Source organism: Diceros bicornis, chromosome 6 (genome assembly GCF_020826845.1).
Source record: "Diceros bicornis minor isolate mBicDic1 chromosome 6, mDicBic1.mat.cur, whole genome shotgun sequence".
Taxonomy (NCBI): domain Eukaryota; kingdom Metazoa; phylum Chordata; class Mammalia; order Perissodactyla; family Rhinocerotidae; genus Diceros; species Diceros bicornis.
This window is the reverse complement of record NC_080745.1, coordinates 95,474,113-95,489,663: the sequence shown is the minus strand read 5'-3', so window position 1 is coordinate 95,489,663 and position 15,551 is coordinate 95,474,113. Positions and strand designations below refer to the sequence as shown.

Here is a 15,551-nt window from a genome sequence, read left to right as displayed (position 1 = left end):
GGCTGAGCGGGCCCTTCACGGCCTCTTTGTCACCCGATATGGCACCGCCCCTGAGTCCACAGCCGAGTGGGCATCCCCGCCCCACGTGCTCCGGAACACAACTCCCGCGAGAAGAGGCGGCGCCGCCCGCCGGGCGGGAGCACGGGGCGCCCGACGCCCCGCGCGCTCCTCCCGGGTCCGCTGTGGGCGGTCAGACCCGGGAACCGACTCCTTGAGCGGCCGGTCTGGGTGGGTCTGCTTTTGGGGGTGTGCGGCGCACTTCCCAGCGCTCGGGGTGCCCAGCGGCCGGCGGGGCGGGGTCGGGAGGGGAGCGCCCCTCACCCTCCCCCTCGCCCGCCCCAAGACTCGTCGCCCCGCCCCCGGCCCGGCGCGTCCGCTTCCGCCGCCGGGCTGGTCTCGCGGTGCCGGCCGGGGGCGGGGCGGGGCGGGGCGGGGCGGGCGCTGACTGGCGCGGGCGGGCGGGGCGCGTCGCCTGCAGAAGCCATGGCCGCCCTGCGCGCGCTGCTGCCCCGCGTCCGCGCGTCGCTGCGCCCCCCGCCCGGCTGCCTCGCGCCGCGCCGCTTCGCCTCGAGTGAGTGCGAGTGGGCAGGGGGCCCGGCGCCGCGGCCGCACCGGGACCCCCGCGTCCTCAGGGGCCCTGTCCAGCCTGGCCCCGCTCCCGGGCCCGCGGCCGGAGCTGGCCCAGCCCTGCGGTCGCCGGCGCCCCTCTGCTCGGGGAGCGGGCTGAGCTCCGAGACCTCCGGCCGGTCCCGCCGTGGGTGTTGGGCGTGAGACTCGGCGGGTTGACACGGCTGTAAGAGCCCCGCGGTGTGGGCCCCGGTGTTGGAGAGGGGCGCACGTCTCGTGCTGCGGCGCCTCCTGCGCAGGCCCGCGCGTGTCCGCTGCTTCGCCCGGATCTGCCCCCGGCCTGCGGCGCCCCCTCCGCGCGCCGGCAGCATTACCGCTACAGCGGCCCCGTCCTTGAGCTGGGGGAGTCCCTGCGTGCTCTCCTGCACTCGGGGATCCAGTTAACTACCTAGCTACCAAGTGGTCCTCTGAGTTCTCTTTGACCCTCCTCTCCGCATCCTGGCCTGTAATCGGCAGGCGTGCCCTGGTCTTGTATGTGACAGGCATGCTGCTGCGGAACACTTGACCTGTGTTATTTCCGTCCCTCCCCAACAAGCCCACGGGGCGGGTACTGCGGTCAAGAAAGCAGCTGCCCCAACACGCAGGCCGGCACCTGTGTCTTCCCGGGTTAGCCTTCTTCCTCTCCAGGTCATTTCTGACCCCCCAAGTCTGAGCGGGCTGCCCCTCCGGCCATGGCAGTCGCCCTTTGCCTGTGTGTACCTCCACCGGGCTGTCTGCCCAGCAAGGCCGGACTCTGTTGTGCTCGCAGCTTAGTTCCCCTCACCTAGTTGGCACTTACGCAAAGGATGAATTTCCCCATCCGTTGGTTCTGCAGAAGCGCAGGCTGCCTCTAGTGCACCTTCTGGGAAGCGCGGACCAAGGCATTCAGGAGTGGGAAGGCTGCTGTTCGTTGCTGGGTGTTTTTTAACTTAAGGAAATGTTTAAACACCTGTGAAAGCAAAGAATGGTACAAAGGCCACCCATGCAGCTGAGAGCTGCCACTGAGGACTGGGCAGGGGTCACTCTGTCCCCTGATGGGGGTAGATCGCCCCAGTGTGATGCCTTTGTAAATGGAAATCCTTTTCCCTTCTCCCCCAGGCACTAACTTTGAGTACATCGTGGTGGAGAAGAAGGGGAAGAACAGCAGTGTGGGGCTGATCCGACTGAACCGCCCCAAAGCACTCAACGCGCTCTGCAATGGCCTCATCACTGAGCTCAACCAGGCACTGGAGGCCTTCGAGGAGGACCCGGCTGTGGGGGCCATCGTCGTCACGGGCGGGGAGAAGGCATTTGCAGGTGTGGTGTGCGTGTGGTGGCAGGTCACCCAGGCGTGCAAGGGCAGTGCGATTGTGCTGGCACCTGGGGTGTGAGCTGTTGTAGTCAGATTACGCCTCCGTACAGCTTGGTGGTTTATTCCTGTGTAAAGTGGCTGCTCTGGGTGTCGGACGTTCACGTGTGCTCCGCCAGCAAGATAAGAGTGGCTCAGGTCCTCGACGGTCAGGTGTCGTGTGTGTTGAGGACTTAGTGACGACTGAATGAGCCCAGTCTTCTCTGAGTCCACCTCAAGTCTGTCCTGTCCCTTGGTCCCTCTGTGTCACCTCTGTCCACGCACATCACAGGGTGTTGCCACTGTCCCTGCTGCCCACCTATGTGCCCATGTGGCCATCGCCTCACAGGCCCCTGAGAGCGGGGCCCTGCCTCAGCCAATCCCAGCAGCCCCCATCTCCTGCACACGGTGGACGCACGTTAGCTACCGGTTGGTGTAGGGGATATGGCAGCAGTGGAGTCCCTGCTCTCTGGTAAGTGGGACCTCCTTTCCATCCCTAGCTGGAGCCGATATCAAGGAAATGCAGAACCAAACTTTCCAGGACTGTTACTCCCGCAAGTTCTTGAGCCACTGGGACCAACTGACCCAGGTCAAGAAGCCAGTCATAGCTGCTGTCAACGGTTATGCTGTGAGTGTCAGCACGTCTCCTCCTCTCACTCAGCACGGTTGAAGGACCGTGCTTGTGTGGCGGTTACCTTGTAAAGGCCTAAGTGTGCTTTCCAGGCCAGCAGGCCTTTCCTACCGAATGGGGCTGAGGAGCCAAGGACTGCAAAGAGAGGAGGTGTTTCAGCGTCTGCTTTTGTCAGCAGAGGCTAGCTGTTGGCTCTCAGATTCCTTTGTTAGTAACGCCCCCCCACCCCCCCACTCTTCTCTGTGACCCCGTGACCCCTGGGCACAGTCTCCCCTCTACTAGGTTAAGGTGCAGGTGTTGGCTTTTCTGTGCAGTTTTTCCAACCCGAGCTGCACCTATAAACCAGCCTCTTCTGCCACCGTTGAAAAGTCCATGTCCTCTGTTGGTGCATCGGGGTCTCTGTAGGCACGTGGACTACTCGCAGGTGCTGGGGCTGGTCGTGGCTTATGAGAAGTGAAGAGAGCGTTTCTACTCAGGATCATGTAACAAAGCTCCCTGGGGTAAGCCGGGGTCAGCCACTAATGTTTATTGGAGCACAGCCCTGCCCATTGGTTCTCGCGCTCGGTGTAGCTGCCTTTGGGCCCCCATAGCAGAGTGGAGTGGCCACAGCAGAGACTGTAGGACGCCCAGAGCCGGAAGTGTTTGTTGTCTGGCCTTTTACAGAAAGAGTTTGTCAGTGTCAATCATCTGTAGGTAGTTTATGGGAACACCTAACTAGGTTTGCGCCCCTATATTAATCTTTGCTCTATCCTGTACTGTGTTTCATTTTAATATAAAATTTAAATAGGCAAATAGAGTGATTTTCTGATTGGTTCCCCTGTTGACATTTCCTGTTGTTTTGCAGCTTGGAGGTGGCTGTGAACTTGCTATGATGTGTGACATCATTTATGCCGGAGAGAAAGCCCAGTTTGGGCAGCCAGAAATCCTGATAGGAACCATCCCAGGTAAGGGTGATAACGTCCCTAGCGGAAACTCCCCAGGTAATTCCCACAGTCTGCCCACATCGTAGGGTCTTACGGGCTTTTCCAGTAGTAGCAGGAGCGTCTGATGGGTGGCTCAGGGCTGCCTGTCTGCGCACATCGCTCCCTCTGCCGACTGGCTCACTAAGCCCAAGGGGGCACTGCAGTGCTCAGAGTGGTGCCGGCTCCTTTGATGACAGCCGGATCCTGTGTCAGACACCATTTTGAAAGGCTGGCTACACAGTGCCGTACAACCACAGTGATTCTTGCTCGTGAGCTGCGTCCATGGTGGGTCCTTGTAGGTCAGAAGCTTGGAAGAGAGAACACAGTGACTGTGGGCCAGTGCTGAGAGCTTGTGCCCAGAGGTGGTACGTCTGCTCTCATTTCAGTGTCCAGAGCAAGTCCTGTGGCCTCACCCAGGTTCAGCAGAGCAGGGACTCAGACCCCCCACAGGAAGGGCGCCAGGAGCAGTGGGCAATGACACCTCTGCCCGCTGCAGTCCGCCTCATGAGGGCTCCAGGCTTATGTCCCCATGGAGTCTCTGCCCTGCGTGTAGAGCCTGCAGCCCGAAGCATCACCTGAGCCAGTCGGGGTGGGCGGGGAGCAGCTGTGGGGTCAGGAGAGGATGTTTGGGGTCGGCTGAGGGCGAGGGAAGCCCTTTGTGAGCTCTGCTGACAGCCAGGCCCTTCCCGTCCCAGTGCCCAGGTCTCCGCTTCGTGGAGGCAGCACCTGAGTCTGTGGGATTGTGGGTGTCTCCCTCAGCCGGTCCCCTTGGCTCGCTCTGGTAGCCCCGGGGCTCACCATGGGGGCGGGTGACTGGGCAGACCACTCTCTCCAGCTGGCGGGTGTTGAGTGAGCGGGAAGGTGAGCGGGGCACGGGCCAGCTAGCGTCCATGGGGGGCTGGGCACCTGGAGAGTGCTGGGAGGGAAGGGCATATACAGAGCAGCCCCAGAGGCGGGAGCCCTTGCCCTGTCCCATATCCTGAGGGGAGCAGGCCAAGATTGGAGGCCTCCCCCCAGCTGCCTTCTAGGTTGGACCAGGTCAGCGTCTAAGTCCGTGAGCTGTGAGCTCAGCACATCTGTCCAGCGTCTGACTCCTGCATGAGAGGTGCTGATGTGGGGGACCCGAGGCGCCAGAGGAGGGGCCCTGAGCAGGGAGAGGAGCCTCCTCCGGGGTTTCTCGGCTCTCTTCCTGCTTCCCCTTCCCTACCTGCTGGCCACCTCGGTTTTATCCGCACACCCCACCCAAGGGGCCATCTTCAGCCCCTCGGAACTTGCCAGTAGCATGTCTGTGGCATCTTAGCTTGCACTGGCCGCAGAGCCAGCTGTGACCAGCAGCCCTCTGCCCCTGCAGGTGCGGGAGGCACCCAGAGACTGACCCGGGCCGTCGGAAAGTCGCTGGCCATGGAGATGATTCTCACTGGTGACCGGATCTCAGCCCAGGATGCCAAGCAAGCAGGTAGGGCCAGGGCCGCCCGTGCAGCTACCCTCACGGGGAGCTGAGCGGAGGGCAAGGGCTGCGTCCAGGTGCTGCTGGGGTGATCAGTACAGAACTGTCGGGTGTCCGGAGGACCCAGGGGACTGACTGCCTTTGTTTTTATTTGAAATGCCATATATACTGAAGGGTAATTAAAACATACGTGCAGGTTAAAGAGTAATAATAAAACCATCCGTTTCCCCAAATCCCAGCATAGCAATGGGGGGGGTCCCTGGGCCCCTCGCAGGCATGTCCTCACCACCCCCCACCTCAGCAACTGCCTTTCTTCCCGTTTGTGCATCTGTAAGAGCGCAGTGGCTGTGGTAGCCAAAGGCATGGGCCGCCTCGGGGACGGTGTGGAGCCTTCCCTGTGTCGCTGCAGCCCCATTAGCACCCGGAGACCTCTGTTCTCAAAGTGACTCAGAGAAATGTGACCAGTGGTTTTCGTACGCTGTTCACCTCTTTGTGTTTTAGGTCTTGTCAGCAAAATTTTTCCTGTTGAGACACTGGTCGAAGAAGCCATCCAGTGTGCAGAGAAAATTGCCAGCAATTCTAAAATTGTCGCAGCGATGGCCAAGGAATCAGTGAATGCAGGTGGGGTTCCACCAGGAGGAGAAAGTGGAGAGGGCCCCCAGGACTGCACAGGAGTAGTTGTGAGGCTTGAAGTTTTGGGCTCTGAATTATGCATCCTAAACCGTCCTGGACAAAAATTGTTAGGATGCTCAATATTTCAGTTTTGGCTCTTTGTAGAGTTCTGGTTTCTAGTTGCTGGCTCAGAAATTCTGTTGACATGTTCCAAGCTCCCCTTGGTACCAGGACCTGAGACCAGGGCCAGCCTTGGGGACAGTCACTGGAAGCAGGGAGGGAAGCAAGATGGGTGTGGCAGTCCCTAAAGGAAAGCAAGTCTGGATCCTGAGAAACGGTTCACCTCCCGGGCCCCGGTTGAAGACATGCCTCTCCTCAGCTAATAGCCTGCCTGCATCGGTCAGGGGCTGTGCAAATGGTCAGCGGCCTGCAGCTGAGGGACGACGCAGGTTCCCTAAACACCCATGGAGCCGGGGACAGAGGTCACGCTGCTCACTGTTGCTCTGGCCTCTGCGCTTGCTCTCTGCCAGCAGAGCGGCTCCGACCTCCTCCTCAGAATTGCTTGAGTTTTGACATAGCAGTTTATTCTCAGCATTGGAGTCAGACTGTCCTGGGACAGACGTGTGTCCCCTCAGGCAGCCACTCTGCCTCTCCGCATCCGTGTTCATCTGCAGGAAAGCACAGTCATGTCCCCTGGGTTGCTGCCAGCCTCGCTTGAGTGAGCTAATGTTTGTGAAGAGTCAACATAGGGCTGAGCACACGCTGGAGAGGGGGCGCCGCTGTCACTGTGGGGTTAGTGACCCCCAGCTGAAGGCACCTGCTGTTGCTCCACCCCCACTCCAGGGGCTCGGGCCACGGGCAGTGCTTCCCGAGAGCAGCACGCCTGTTCACCTTCGCAGAAAGACAGGGCCCACAGCAGGGGCATTTCTTACCGCCCAGGCTGCTCTCTGTTCTGGCACAATGTTCCCTTTTCTGGTTTTCTTCCTTAATTATTATTTTTTATACTTTTTTGTGTGTGTGTGAGGAAGGTCAGCCCTGAGCTAACATCCATGCCAATCCTCTTCTTTTTGCTGAGGAAGACTGGCCCTGAGCTAACATCATTGCCAATCCTCCTCCGTTTTTTCCCTTTTTCTCCTCAAAGCCCCAGTAGATGGTTGTATGTCATAGTTGCACATCCTTCTAGTTGCTGTATGTGGGACGCGGCCTCAGCATGGCTGGAGAAGCAGTGCGTCGGTGCGTGCCCGGGATCCCAACCCGGGCCGCCAGTAGCGGAACGCGCGCACTTAACCGCTAAGCCACGGGGCCGGCCCCTATGCTTTCTTAATACAATTTTGTAGGCTACCTCAAATTCTCTTGTGGTTGGACAGAGTTTGCTGTTCCACCTTCTCATCCAGTTCCTCATGCCTGTCCCTTCTTGAGGCCACTGTCAGTGACACTCGGGGCCCAGGAGTGGGAGGCCCTCAGAGCAGTTTGTTTCACTGGTCTCTCGGCCGGGGTGGTGCGTGTGAAAAGGGAGGCAAAGGAGCAGGACCCAGAAGCCACGCATGGGACTGGGGCTTCCCAGGCTGCATTTTAATTTTAATTTTTTTTTTTTTTTTTTTGAGGAAGATCAGCCCTGAGCTAACATCCATGCTCATCCTCCTCTTTTTGCTGAGGAAGACCGGCTCTGAGCTAACATCTATTGCCAATCCTCCTCCTTTTTTTTCCCAAAAGCCCCAGTAGATAGTTGTATGTCATAGTTGCACATCCTTCTAGTTGCTGTATGTGGGACGCGGCCTCAGCATGGCCGGAGAAGCGGTGCATCGGTGCGCGCCCGGGATCCGAACCCGGGCTGCCAGTAGCAGAGCGTGCGCACTTAACTGCTAAGCCCCCGGGCCGGCCCCCAGGCTGCATTTTAAATCAGGATGAAATTAAAGTTCGTGTGATTCCGTGAGGAGTGTTTCCTCTCGCCATAGAAAAGAGTTCTGCCTTCCCACATCCAGCATCTTGGTTCGTAACTCAGAGTTTTCTTTCTCAAGCTTTCGAGATGACATTAACAGAGGGAAATAAGCTGGAGAAGAAACTCTTCTATTCAACTTTTGCTACTGTGAGTAAACAACATCCAGATGGAGAATCACACGTTCCAGCCATAGAAGTTGCTGGGAATTTCCTCGTAGATTTTATCATTAAATACCATTTCCCTCTAGTCAGAACGGCTAGCTTTGCCGTGGCTGGGTCAGATATGTTCTATCTGTGAGCATGGACTTCTGCAAATAAGTACAGTGTGTGGAAGTTCAAAAGTGCACAAACTTACAAGGGGCCCTTAACCAGCAAGCTCCTGTGTTTGAATGCAGTCCATTCCCCCATAACGTTCCTAGATCATTCCAGTTACTTGGAATGGGGTTCCACTGTATTGTAATACTATAATCTGAAGCTTTAGAGCAGTATGTTCTAGGATTTCTGCCAGTAACTTAAAGGAAATCATTCTTCTAATAGTCATTAAAATTCATTCCTTTGATTATCAGGAAGTCATATCTAGGGGTTTTATGAAAGGAAGATTAAAAATGGCTTTGGCTCTTGAGGTGAGGATGCGTGTGTACGTGTGTGTGTACGCACAGGAAAAGATGCAGAGGTGGAGTCTGGATTTTCGTGTCCTCCTCCTTGACACTCGGGATACTACCTGACAGATAGCTACCCAGTGCAGGGGGTGATTTGGTGAATGACCCAAATGTGTGCGTCTGAGGTTCTCTGTAGGTGAGCATTCATTCGACACACAAGTTAGTGGTTCCTGAGTGACCGTCACTTGGCAGGGGTATATTAGAATACCCATCCCAGGCCGGCCCTAATTGGTCAGGTAGTCTGGAGCATTCCCAGGTTTCCGGGTGATCCTGCTGCAGCCTCCCTGTGAGTGTGGAGGGCCGAAGGCAGGGGGAACCCGACGACAGCACACCCCGGACACAGAGCCCTGCACTTCGGCTAAGTAGCAAAGTGTGACTGTCCACCTCTGCTCTGTCCTTTCCCACAGGAAGACCGGAAAGAAGGGATGACTGCATTCGTGGAGAAGAGGCAGGCCAACTTCAAAGACCAGTGAGCACTGGCCGCCTCTGCCTTAAAGCCTCTGTCTGAAGAGGAAAACTATGGTCTGTTAGCTTTAGAAGCAAATAAATCCTTCTCTTTTAAAGGGCAGTAAAAGTGACAGTTTCTCTCTGACTCTGCGGGGCCGTGCGTGGCAGGTGGTCTTCACCCACCAGTTGTGAGAAGCGCTGTCAAGCGTGTTTTTACTTCATTTCAGGAACTGAGAGAAGTTTCGTGGCCAAACACGGTCACTTAGTACAGCACGTCACGCTCAGACAGAGCACGTGGTCGGCCAGCGTGTGGGTCACGGCCAGTGACCGTGACCCTCGGGGAAGGCGTCGCTGATGGGCGCTTTAAAGAGATGTGCTATTGACTGAGTGACAGATGTGAGATCACACTGTCCTTACTGTAATCATCTCGAGTTGAATGTTCTATCACTTTTTTTAAACTTTTGTCATAAATGACAAGATTCAAACAGAGTCCTTAAAGTCAGTCAGCCTGTCACAGTCCAGGACAACCACCATTAACAGGTGTGTAGCTTCTAGAGACTTCTCTGCCCACACGCACACACACAGAGGTATGCAGCTCAGTTTTCCTCCTACGAGAGTGGTATTCCGTGTACACACTTGTGTGACGTGTACTGGGTGTCCTTCTACTTACAGGTGCATATAAGTGCACTGTTGTCTAGCATTCTTTTTTATTGTGGTAAAACATATAACAGAAAACTTACCATTTTAACCCTTTTTAAATGTACAGATCAGTGGCATTAAGTGTATTCACAGTTTTCTACAGCCATCGCCACCATCCATCTCCAAACTGTGTCATCTTCCCAAACAGAAACTCTGTCCCCATTAAACACTAACTCCCCGTTCCTCCCTCTCCAGGTCCCTGGAATCCTGTTCTGCTTGCTTTCTGTCTCTGTGAATTTAGTAAATCAGGGTCCACCCAGGTTGTAGCATGTAATAGACTTTCATTTCTTTTCATTGCCAAATAACAATACCAGCATTCTTTTTAATGGCCCTGAAGTATTTTATGATATGGGTGTATCGTAATTTACTTATTCCTGTGGTATTGGATATATAGACTGTGTCCAGTTTCTTGTTATCAGAACTGTCATGCATAGCAATGTGGTGAACATTCTTTGCATGAATCCTTACACCTCAGTGTAAGCACGTCAGTTAAATTTCGAGAAGTGAGCCTGCTGCATTGCAGGGCTGGGCTGCTGCCTTTTATGACCTAACCTCAGAAGCCAGGCCACACCATTTCCAGCAGATTCTATTGGTGGAGGCAGTTATAAGGGTCCACCTGGTTCAAGGGAAGGGGACAGAGCCCACCTCTCAGTGGAGGCCTTTCCAGGGCACTGTGGGATGGGAGATATGGTGGTGCTGCCATTTTTGGAAAACACAATCTTCTAAACACCCCAACCAGGGTGAGGCCCAAGAACCACGATTCTGACACAGCACTAGATGTGGGGTGGCTGTGGCTGCCCCTCTGGAGTGGTGGTCATCTTCTCCCAGGAGGGAGTGCGTGGGAGGTGGCGGCACCCTGAACAGGGAGGCACAGTGTGGTTGGTGGTCCCTGCTCTGAAGGGGTTAATGAGGAGTCGGCATCCCAGATTCCAGGCCACTAGTGGCCAGGTCAAAGGGGGAGGGGACTCTGGCCAGCTGAAGGCAAGCTGCTCTCTCTCCAGGGGAAGGAGCTGCAGATGCATTCCCTCGCCCATCTGGTCCACCAGTGGTGAGGTGGGGTGGAGGGCGGGCAGCTGGGGCCCCTGGGTCAGAGGTCAGGACACTGCTATCCTGGGCAGGGGCGCTGCACCCCAGCCAGGTACCTGAGGGATCTGACGCCTGGGGGACGGGGTAGGGAACCCAGCCGGGTGCTCCCGGCACATCTGCTGAGCCCCGAGGCCGCCGAGGCCCTCCAGGAGGTGTCCTTCCTGCTCCAGCCGGGTCAAGAATGCTGGTTGAAGGTGTAAGTCCGCGCTGTCCCGCCCCCGGCCCCCGACCGCCACCCTGCGACACCAGGGACCCGGCAGGGCGTGGGGTGGCTGCGGGGAGGGCGCTGGGGAGCCCCGACCACAATGACATGCGGCGCCCTGGGCTTGTACCTGGCGAGGGGCGCGAGGCCCGAAAGGCGCCTGCGGGGCTGGGCCATGTGTCGCCCCCACCCTGGCTCAGCCTGCGCGATGCGACGTCCTCGGTGCGCCACGAAGGGCCCAGCCGCACGCGCCCCTCTCGCGGCCCCGCGGCTCTGCCCCGTCCTCTGTCGACCCCGCACCTCTAGGCCCCCCGCGGTTCGGCCCCGCCCTCCCTCCATGCCCCGCCCCCTCCCCCGAAGTCCCGCCCTGCCCCCTCCAGGGCCTCCCGCGGTTCTGCCCCACATTCCCCAGGCCCGCCCCTCCCTCCAGGCCCCGCCCTCTCCAGGCCCCGCCCCTCCCTCCAGGCCCCGCCCCCCAGGCCAGCGAGCATGGTGGTGCTAAAGGGCGTCCCCGCGGTGCTGTCCCCGGAGCTGCTCTTCGCGCTGGCGCGGATGGGGCACGGAGACGAGATCGGTGAGAGCGGCGGGGGCGGGGCGAGATCGGTGAGAGCGGCGGGGGCGGGGCCTCGGGGACCCCCACCCCGGGGCAGAAGTCCGGCGGGCGCGCGGGGCCTGGCCCACGCCGTGTCCTCTCCGGGTCTCGGGGCGGCGACATCGCTCCGGCCGCCCCGTCCGCATTCCTTAGGAAACTGAGGCCCGGGCGGGCGGCCAGGCCCTCCCCAGGCCTCGGTTGGCCCCGGGCGGTCACGAGAACGGAGGCCCTTGGTCCGGGCGGGGCTGCGTCCGGGCATGTCCGGCCCCAGGCCCTGCGTGCCGCCCAGACTGCAGACCCCTCCACAGACGGCCCCCAGGGCCACCCCCGCCGGCCCGGGGCTGCCCCCCAACGTTTGCGGTGGTTTCTCTTCCTGGGGCCGTGGGCCTGGGGCGGGGACTGCGGGGCCGGACCCGGGCTGGAGGCCGCGGTCCGAGCTCCGCCCTGGTCGCGGCAACGCCAGCAGAGTCTCCTGCACCTGGCCGCTCCCTCTCCCGGTCTGTCTGACCTGCGTGGGGGGAGGGCGGTGGGCGTGGTCTGCGGCCCCCCCCTCCGGCGCAGTGGGAGGGTGGGCTGCGCAGACCCACCCGCGCGGTGGGGAGGGTGTCTAACCGGCCCGCTGTTCAGTTCTTGCAGACGTGAACTTCCCCACCTCCGCCGTCTGCAGGTGTGGCCCCGAGGAGATCCGCGCCGACGGTGAGCCACCACCTCCTGCGCGGTGGGGTTGGGGAAGTTGGGCAGTCATCCTGGACCTCGGCTCCCCATCCATTACCAAGCACCCACCAGTGACCCAGGAAATCCCAGTACCAGATCCTCGAGACTCTCCCTGCAGCCCCCAGCCCCCAGAGGTGAGCCTGGGCCTCCTGCTCCATCTCAGACTCCACTTGGTGACTTCTTGCAAATGGGGAAACTGAGGCCTGGCACCTTGTCAGCTGGCTGAACAGTGGTGCCCCCCCGCCCCAGGTCAAGTGTTCAGCCCTGACGGTGCTATAGAAATGCCAGCACGGGTGACCTGGCCTCACAGGCCCCAGGCGTCCACACGCTGGGTCTCTGACCCTTGGGGATGGGCAAGAGGTGAAGCTCAGAGGCGCCTGGAGCCAGGTCCCTGGGGTTGGTAGAAGCAGAGTTAGTAGTACCAGAGGTAACTGGGGGCGTGGGGTGAGGGCACTAGAACCCTGCCTGGTCATGTCCTGCCTGAATGGGCACTGGGCTCCAGCCATGCCTGGCTGCCCCACCCCCACCCCAGTGATGCTGTGAAGCAGGAACACAACTCTCCCTGCAGAGTTGAGGCCACTGAGGCACAGAGATGTGAAGTGTGGGGTACACTCAGCTTCTCTGGATGGAGCGGACCAGTGGTCCCAGGCCTGCGTGGTGGGCTGCTCGTTCCTGACCCCGTGGTCTCGGCTTCTACCCTGTGCTCAGGGAGCTGAGCCAGCCATGCCTTGGCTTACCCTGTGGGCCCGGTCACCCGAGGTGCCCGGTCTCCCCAAGGAGGTGGGACAAAGTAGGCCGTGGGAAAGGACCACAAGCATTGTTTAAGTAAATCACGGTACAGCCACCAAAAATGACACACAGCCTGCTCGTCAGTGGAAAGCAAGCAGTTAGGAGTTAGGGTCACTACAGTCGTCCCTCGGTATCTGGGGGGGATTGGGTCCAGGACCCCCAAGGATACCAAAATCCACAGATGCTCACGTCCTTCAGTCAGCCCTTTGTTTTGACGGGTTCTGTATGCGGATACGGAGGGCCAACTGTATGTATGCAGAAAGGCCTGACCCTGTAGCAATGCAGAGAAAAAAGGCAGAAGGGACCGTACTCAGACAGGGGCAGGGCTTCCTCTACATGGTGAGATCAAGGTTCTTCCTCTAACAGGCTACTTTGTTTCCCGATCTTGTACAGAGAGCATCACTTCAACGATCACCAACCAGCTTTACAGGAGAGCAGGGGGCCTCAGAGCCCAGGGGGGCGTTTGGGGGCAGCCTTGGGCAAGAGAGGCCCCTTCCCAGACCCCACTGTCCTCGTCACAGGATAAAGGTGGCAACCCCGGGGGTCATCTCCAGGGCCTTCCGGGGTCAAGGAGGTGGCCCCTCCTGGTGGACGGGTGTTTGGGTCACCACCAACAACCTGCGTGGTGCAGAGTGAGGGGATGGCCAGTGCTGGGGCAGTGACAGGCACCGTGGCCAGGGCGGGGAGATGCCAGTGTGACCTCAGTAAGTGTCACCAGGCAGGCAAGCAGGTGCCTGCGGTTCCTCGTCTGTCCTGGGCCCAATCTGTCCTTGCTGGCCACTTAGCGGGATCCAGTGTGCAAGGCATGGACAGTCGTGCAGGCAGGTGGTGTTGGCAGCTGGGGGCTGGGTGGGAGAGGGCGGGAGTCTGAGGCTGGCACTCTGCCCTCAGGCCTGGGCGTCCCACAGCTCCTGGAGGCCGTGCTGAAGCTGCTGCCACTAGACACCTATGTGGAGAGCCCGGTGAGGGCCCTCGTTGCCATGCTGTCCCCTCGCTGCTCAGGCCTCGGTTTCCCCTTTGCCAGACCTCAGAGGACCCACTTGTGGGGGGGCGGAGGGGCACATGTTTACAAAGGGCCCTGATGCTGATCAGAGGAGCCCTGAACCATCACCCAATTCTGGGGCCTGAGGCGCCAAGGATGGCTCGGTGGGTGGGCACAGAGGTGACCCCTTCCATCTCCAGGCTGCTGTCATGGAGCTGGAGCCCAGTGACCGGGAGAGGGGCCTCCAGACCCCGGTGTGGAGAAGCTACCAGTCCATCCTCCTCGGAGCTGGCTGCACAGTGAGCCTGTGGTGCCCACCCGAAAGGGGACCCTCTACACCTCCTTGGAGGCCCAGGAGGAGCAAACCACCAAGACCCCAAACTCCACCCCATGGTTGTGCGGGCACCTGCTCACCCCCCACGGAAGAGTGACCCTGGGGGTCTGGCCACCCCCGTGCCAATGCCCCCAGTCTCCCTTCCAGGATCCTCACCTTTCTCTGCCTAGGGGCCCTCACCCACCCAGCCTGTCCCAGTGGAGCCATGGGAAGCGGGGTACCCCTGGCCCCTGTCTTGTGGCCAGATGCCTGGCCTGAGGCTGCATGTCACCCTCCACCCTTCAAGGGGACGGGCCTGTCCTCCTGGGACCACCCACTGGAGGTCTTGGGCAGGGCCTATCTGATGAGGGGACACCTGGGGCTCCCATCCTGCACAGTGGTCCCCACTCCTCCAGGGCAGCTCAGAGGATGCAAGGGCCCCAGGCAGGCACCTTGCCCACCACAGCCCCCCATGTCCCAGCCTGCCCAGTCCTCGGAGGTCAGAGGGTGGGTGTCCTCAGGACCCAACCAGGAGAACCAGAGAAATGGAGTTCAGAGAGGCCACACCTCGTGGTGCCCCTGTGCCTGCTGGGCTGAGGGTTTCTGTGCACCGTGCTATTTTGCCTTCCAGAGCACCCTGGCAAAGATAGAGAGATTTGAGTTTTACAACCGGGCCAAAAAGGCTTTTGCTGTTGTAGCAACTGGGTGAGTTCTGGCAGGGTCCACTGGGTCCACTGGGTCCAGCTGGTTGGGTGGATCCAGCTGGGTCTGGGCCGAGTGTGGGGCCCTCCCCCCGCCCCCCACTCCCACTCAGTTTCTGCCCTGGCTGAGACTAGATGTCCCCCAGGGAACAGGAGGGTGGCGGGGGGCGGTGGGGGGGAGGTTTGCCTGAAGGCTGGTCCCTGGGCCTGTCCTGCGGTGGGATGAAGGTGGTTGGTGGAGCAGGGATCTGGGCACCCTGGCCCTCTCCCGCCCAGCCCGGCTCTCAGCTCAGCTCCTTACGCAGGGAGACGGCTCTCTACGGAAACCTCATCCTCAAGAAGGGGGTGCTGGCCCCCGATGCCCTGCCCTGTTCTAGGCCTGTGAAGACCGCCCCAGGCCCAGAGAGGGACCTGGACTCCTGAGCCCGACAACGCTACCAGCAGGCCCACCCGGCAGCACCCAGGCCTCACCCAGCCGGAGGCTCCAGGGGCGGGTCCTGGGGTCCCCTGCTGACGGGGGCTGGGATTCCTTCGATTTATGAAAATGATGGCAAAGTATAGTGATTGTGAATGTTCCGTCTAAAGGTTTGAACAGCAGCTTTTTCTCACTCACAAAGGCCTGTGTGGTGCTGAGCACAAGGGAGGCCATTGGCTTCTCAGAGAGCAGCCCCCCGCCCGCCCTCCATGAACCCTCAGGTGGAAGTCAGGCCTCCCTCCTCCCAGTGGGTTTGGGCTGCCTGACTCGGCGAGTCCCTGGGCTTGGGGCAAGAGCTCACAGGTAGAGACCCTCAGGGGGGAAACCGCACAGAGGACCTGGGGGCCGGGGCTGTGACCTGGGGGCCTG

The 15,551-nt window shown here is 59.6% G+C and overlaps 2 protein-coding genes across 5 annotated transcripts; both read left to right on the top strand.

Annotated features, from left to right (window-relative positions):
- The first annotated feature begins 467 nt into the window (after positions 1–467).
- Positions 468–9,075, top strand: ECHS1 (enoyl-CoA hydratase, short chain 1). 2 transcript variants are annotated; one of them, XM_058544350.1, is made up of 8 exons: positions 468–571; positions 1,705–1,902; positions 2,434–2,561; positions 3,409–3,508; positions 4,878–4,982; positions 5,475–5,594; positions 7,604–7,671; positions 8,590–9,074. In XM_058544350.1, exons 1-8 carry the CDS (start codon positions 484–486, stop codon positions 8,653–8,655), a joined length of 873 nt encoding a protein of 290 aa, XP_058400333.1. In that variant the 5' UTR covers positions 468–483; the 3' UTR covers positions 8,656–9,074. The 2 variants fall into 2 exon arrangements, with proteins under 2 accessions (XP_058400333.1, XP_058400334.1); XM_058544351.1 differs by lacking the exon at positions 7,604–7,671 and having other exon boundaries at positions 8,590–9,075.
- A 1,999-nt stretch (positions 9,076–11,074) lies between these two features.
- On the top strand, positions 11,075–15,551 carry FUOM (fucose mutarotase). Of its 3 annotated transcripts, none has more exons than XM_058544352.1 (6): positions 11,075–11,190; positions 11,836–12,056; positions 13,620–13,673; positions 13,894–13,992; positions 14,638–14,711; positions 15,013–15,551. In XM_058544352.1, exons 1-6 carry the CDS (start codon positions 11,106–11,108, stop codon positions 15,128–15,130), a joined length of 651 nt encoding a protein of 216 aa, XP_058400335.1. In that variant the 5' UTR covers positions 11,075–11,105; the 3' UTR covers positions 15,131–15,551. The 3 variants fall into 3 exon arrangements, with proteins under 3 accessions (XP_058400335.1, XP_058400337.1, XP_058400336.1); XM_058544354.1 differs by having other exon boundaries at positions 11,836–11,904; positions 13,603–13,673; positions 15,013–15,550; XM_058544353.1 differs by lacking the exon at positions 13,620–13,673.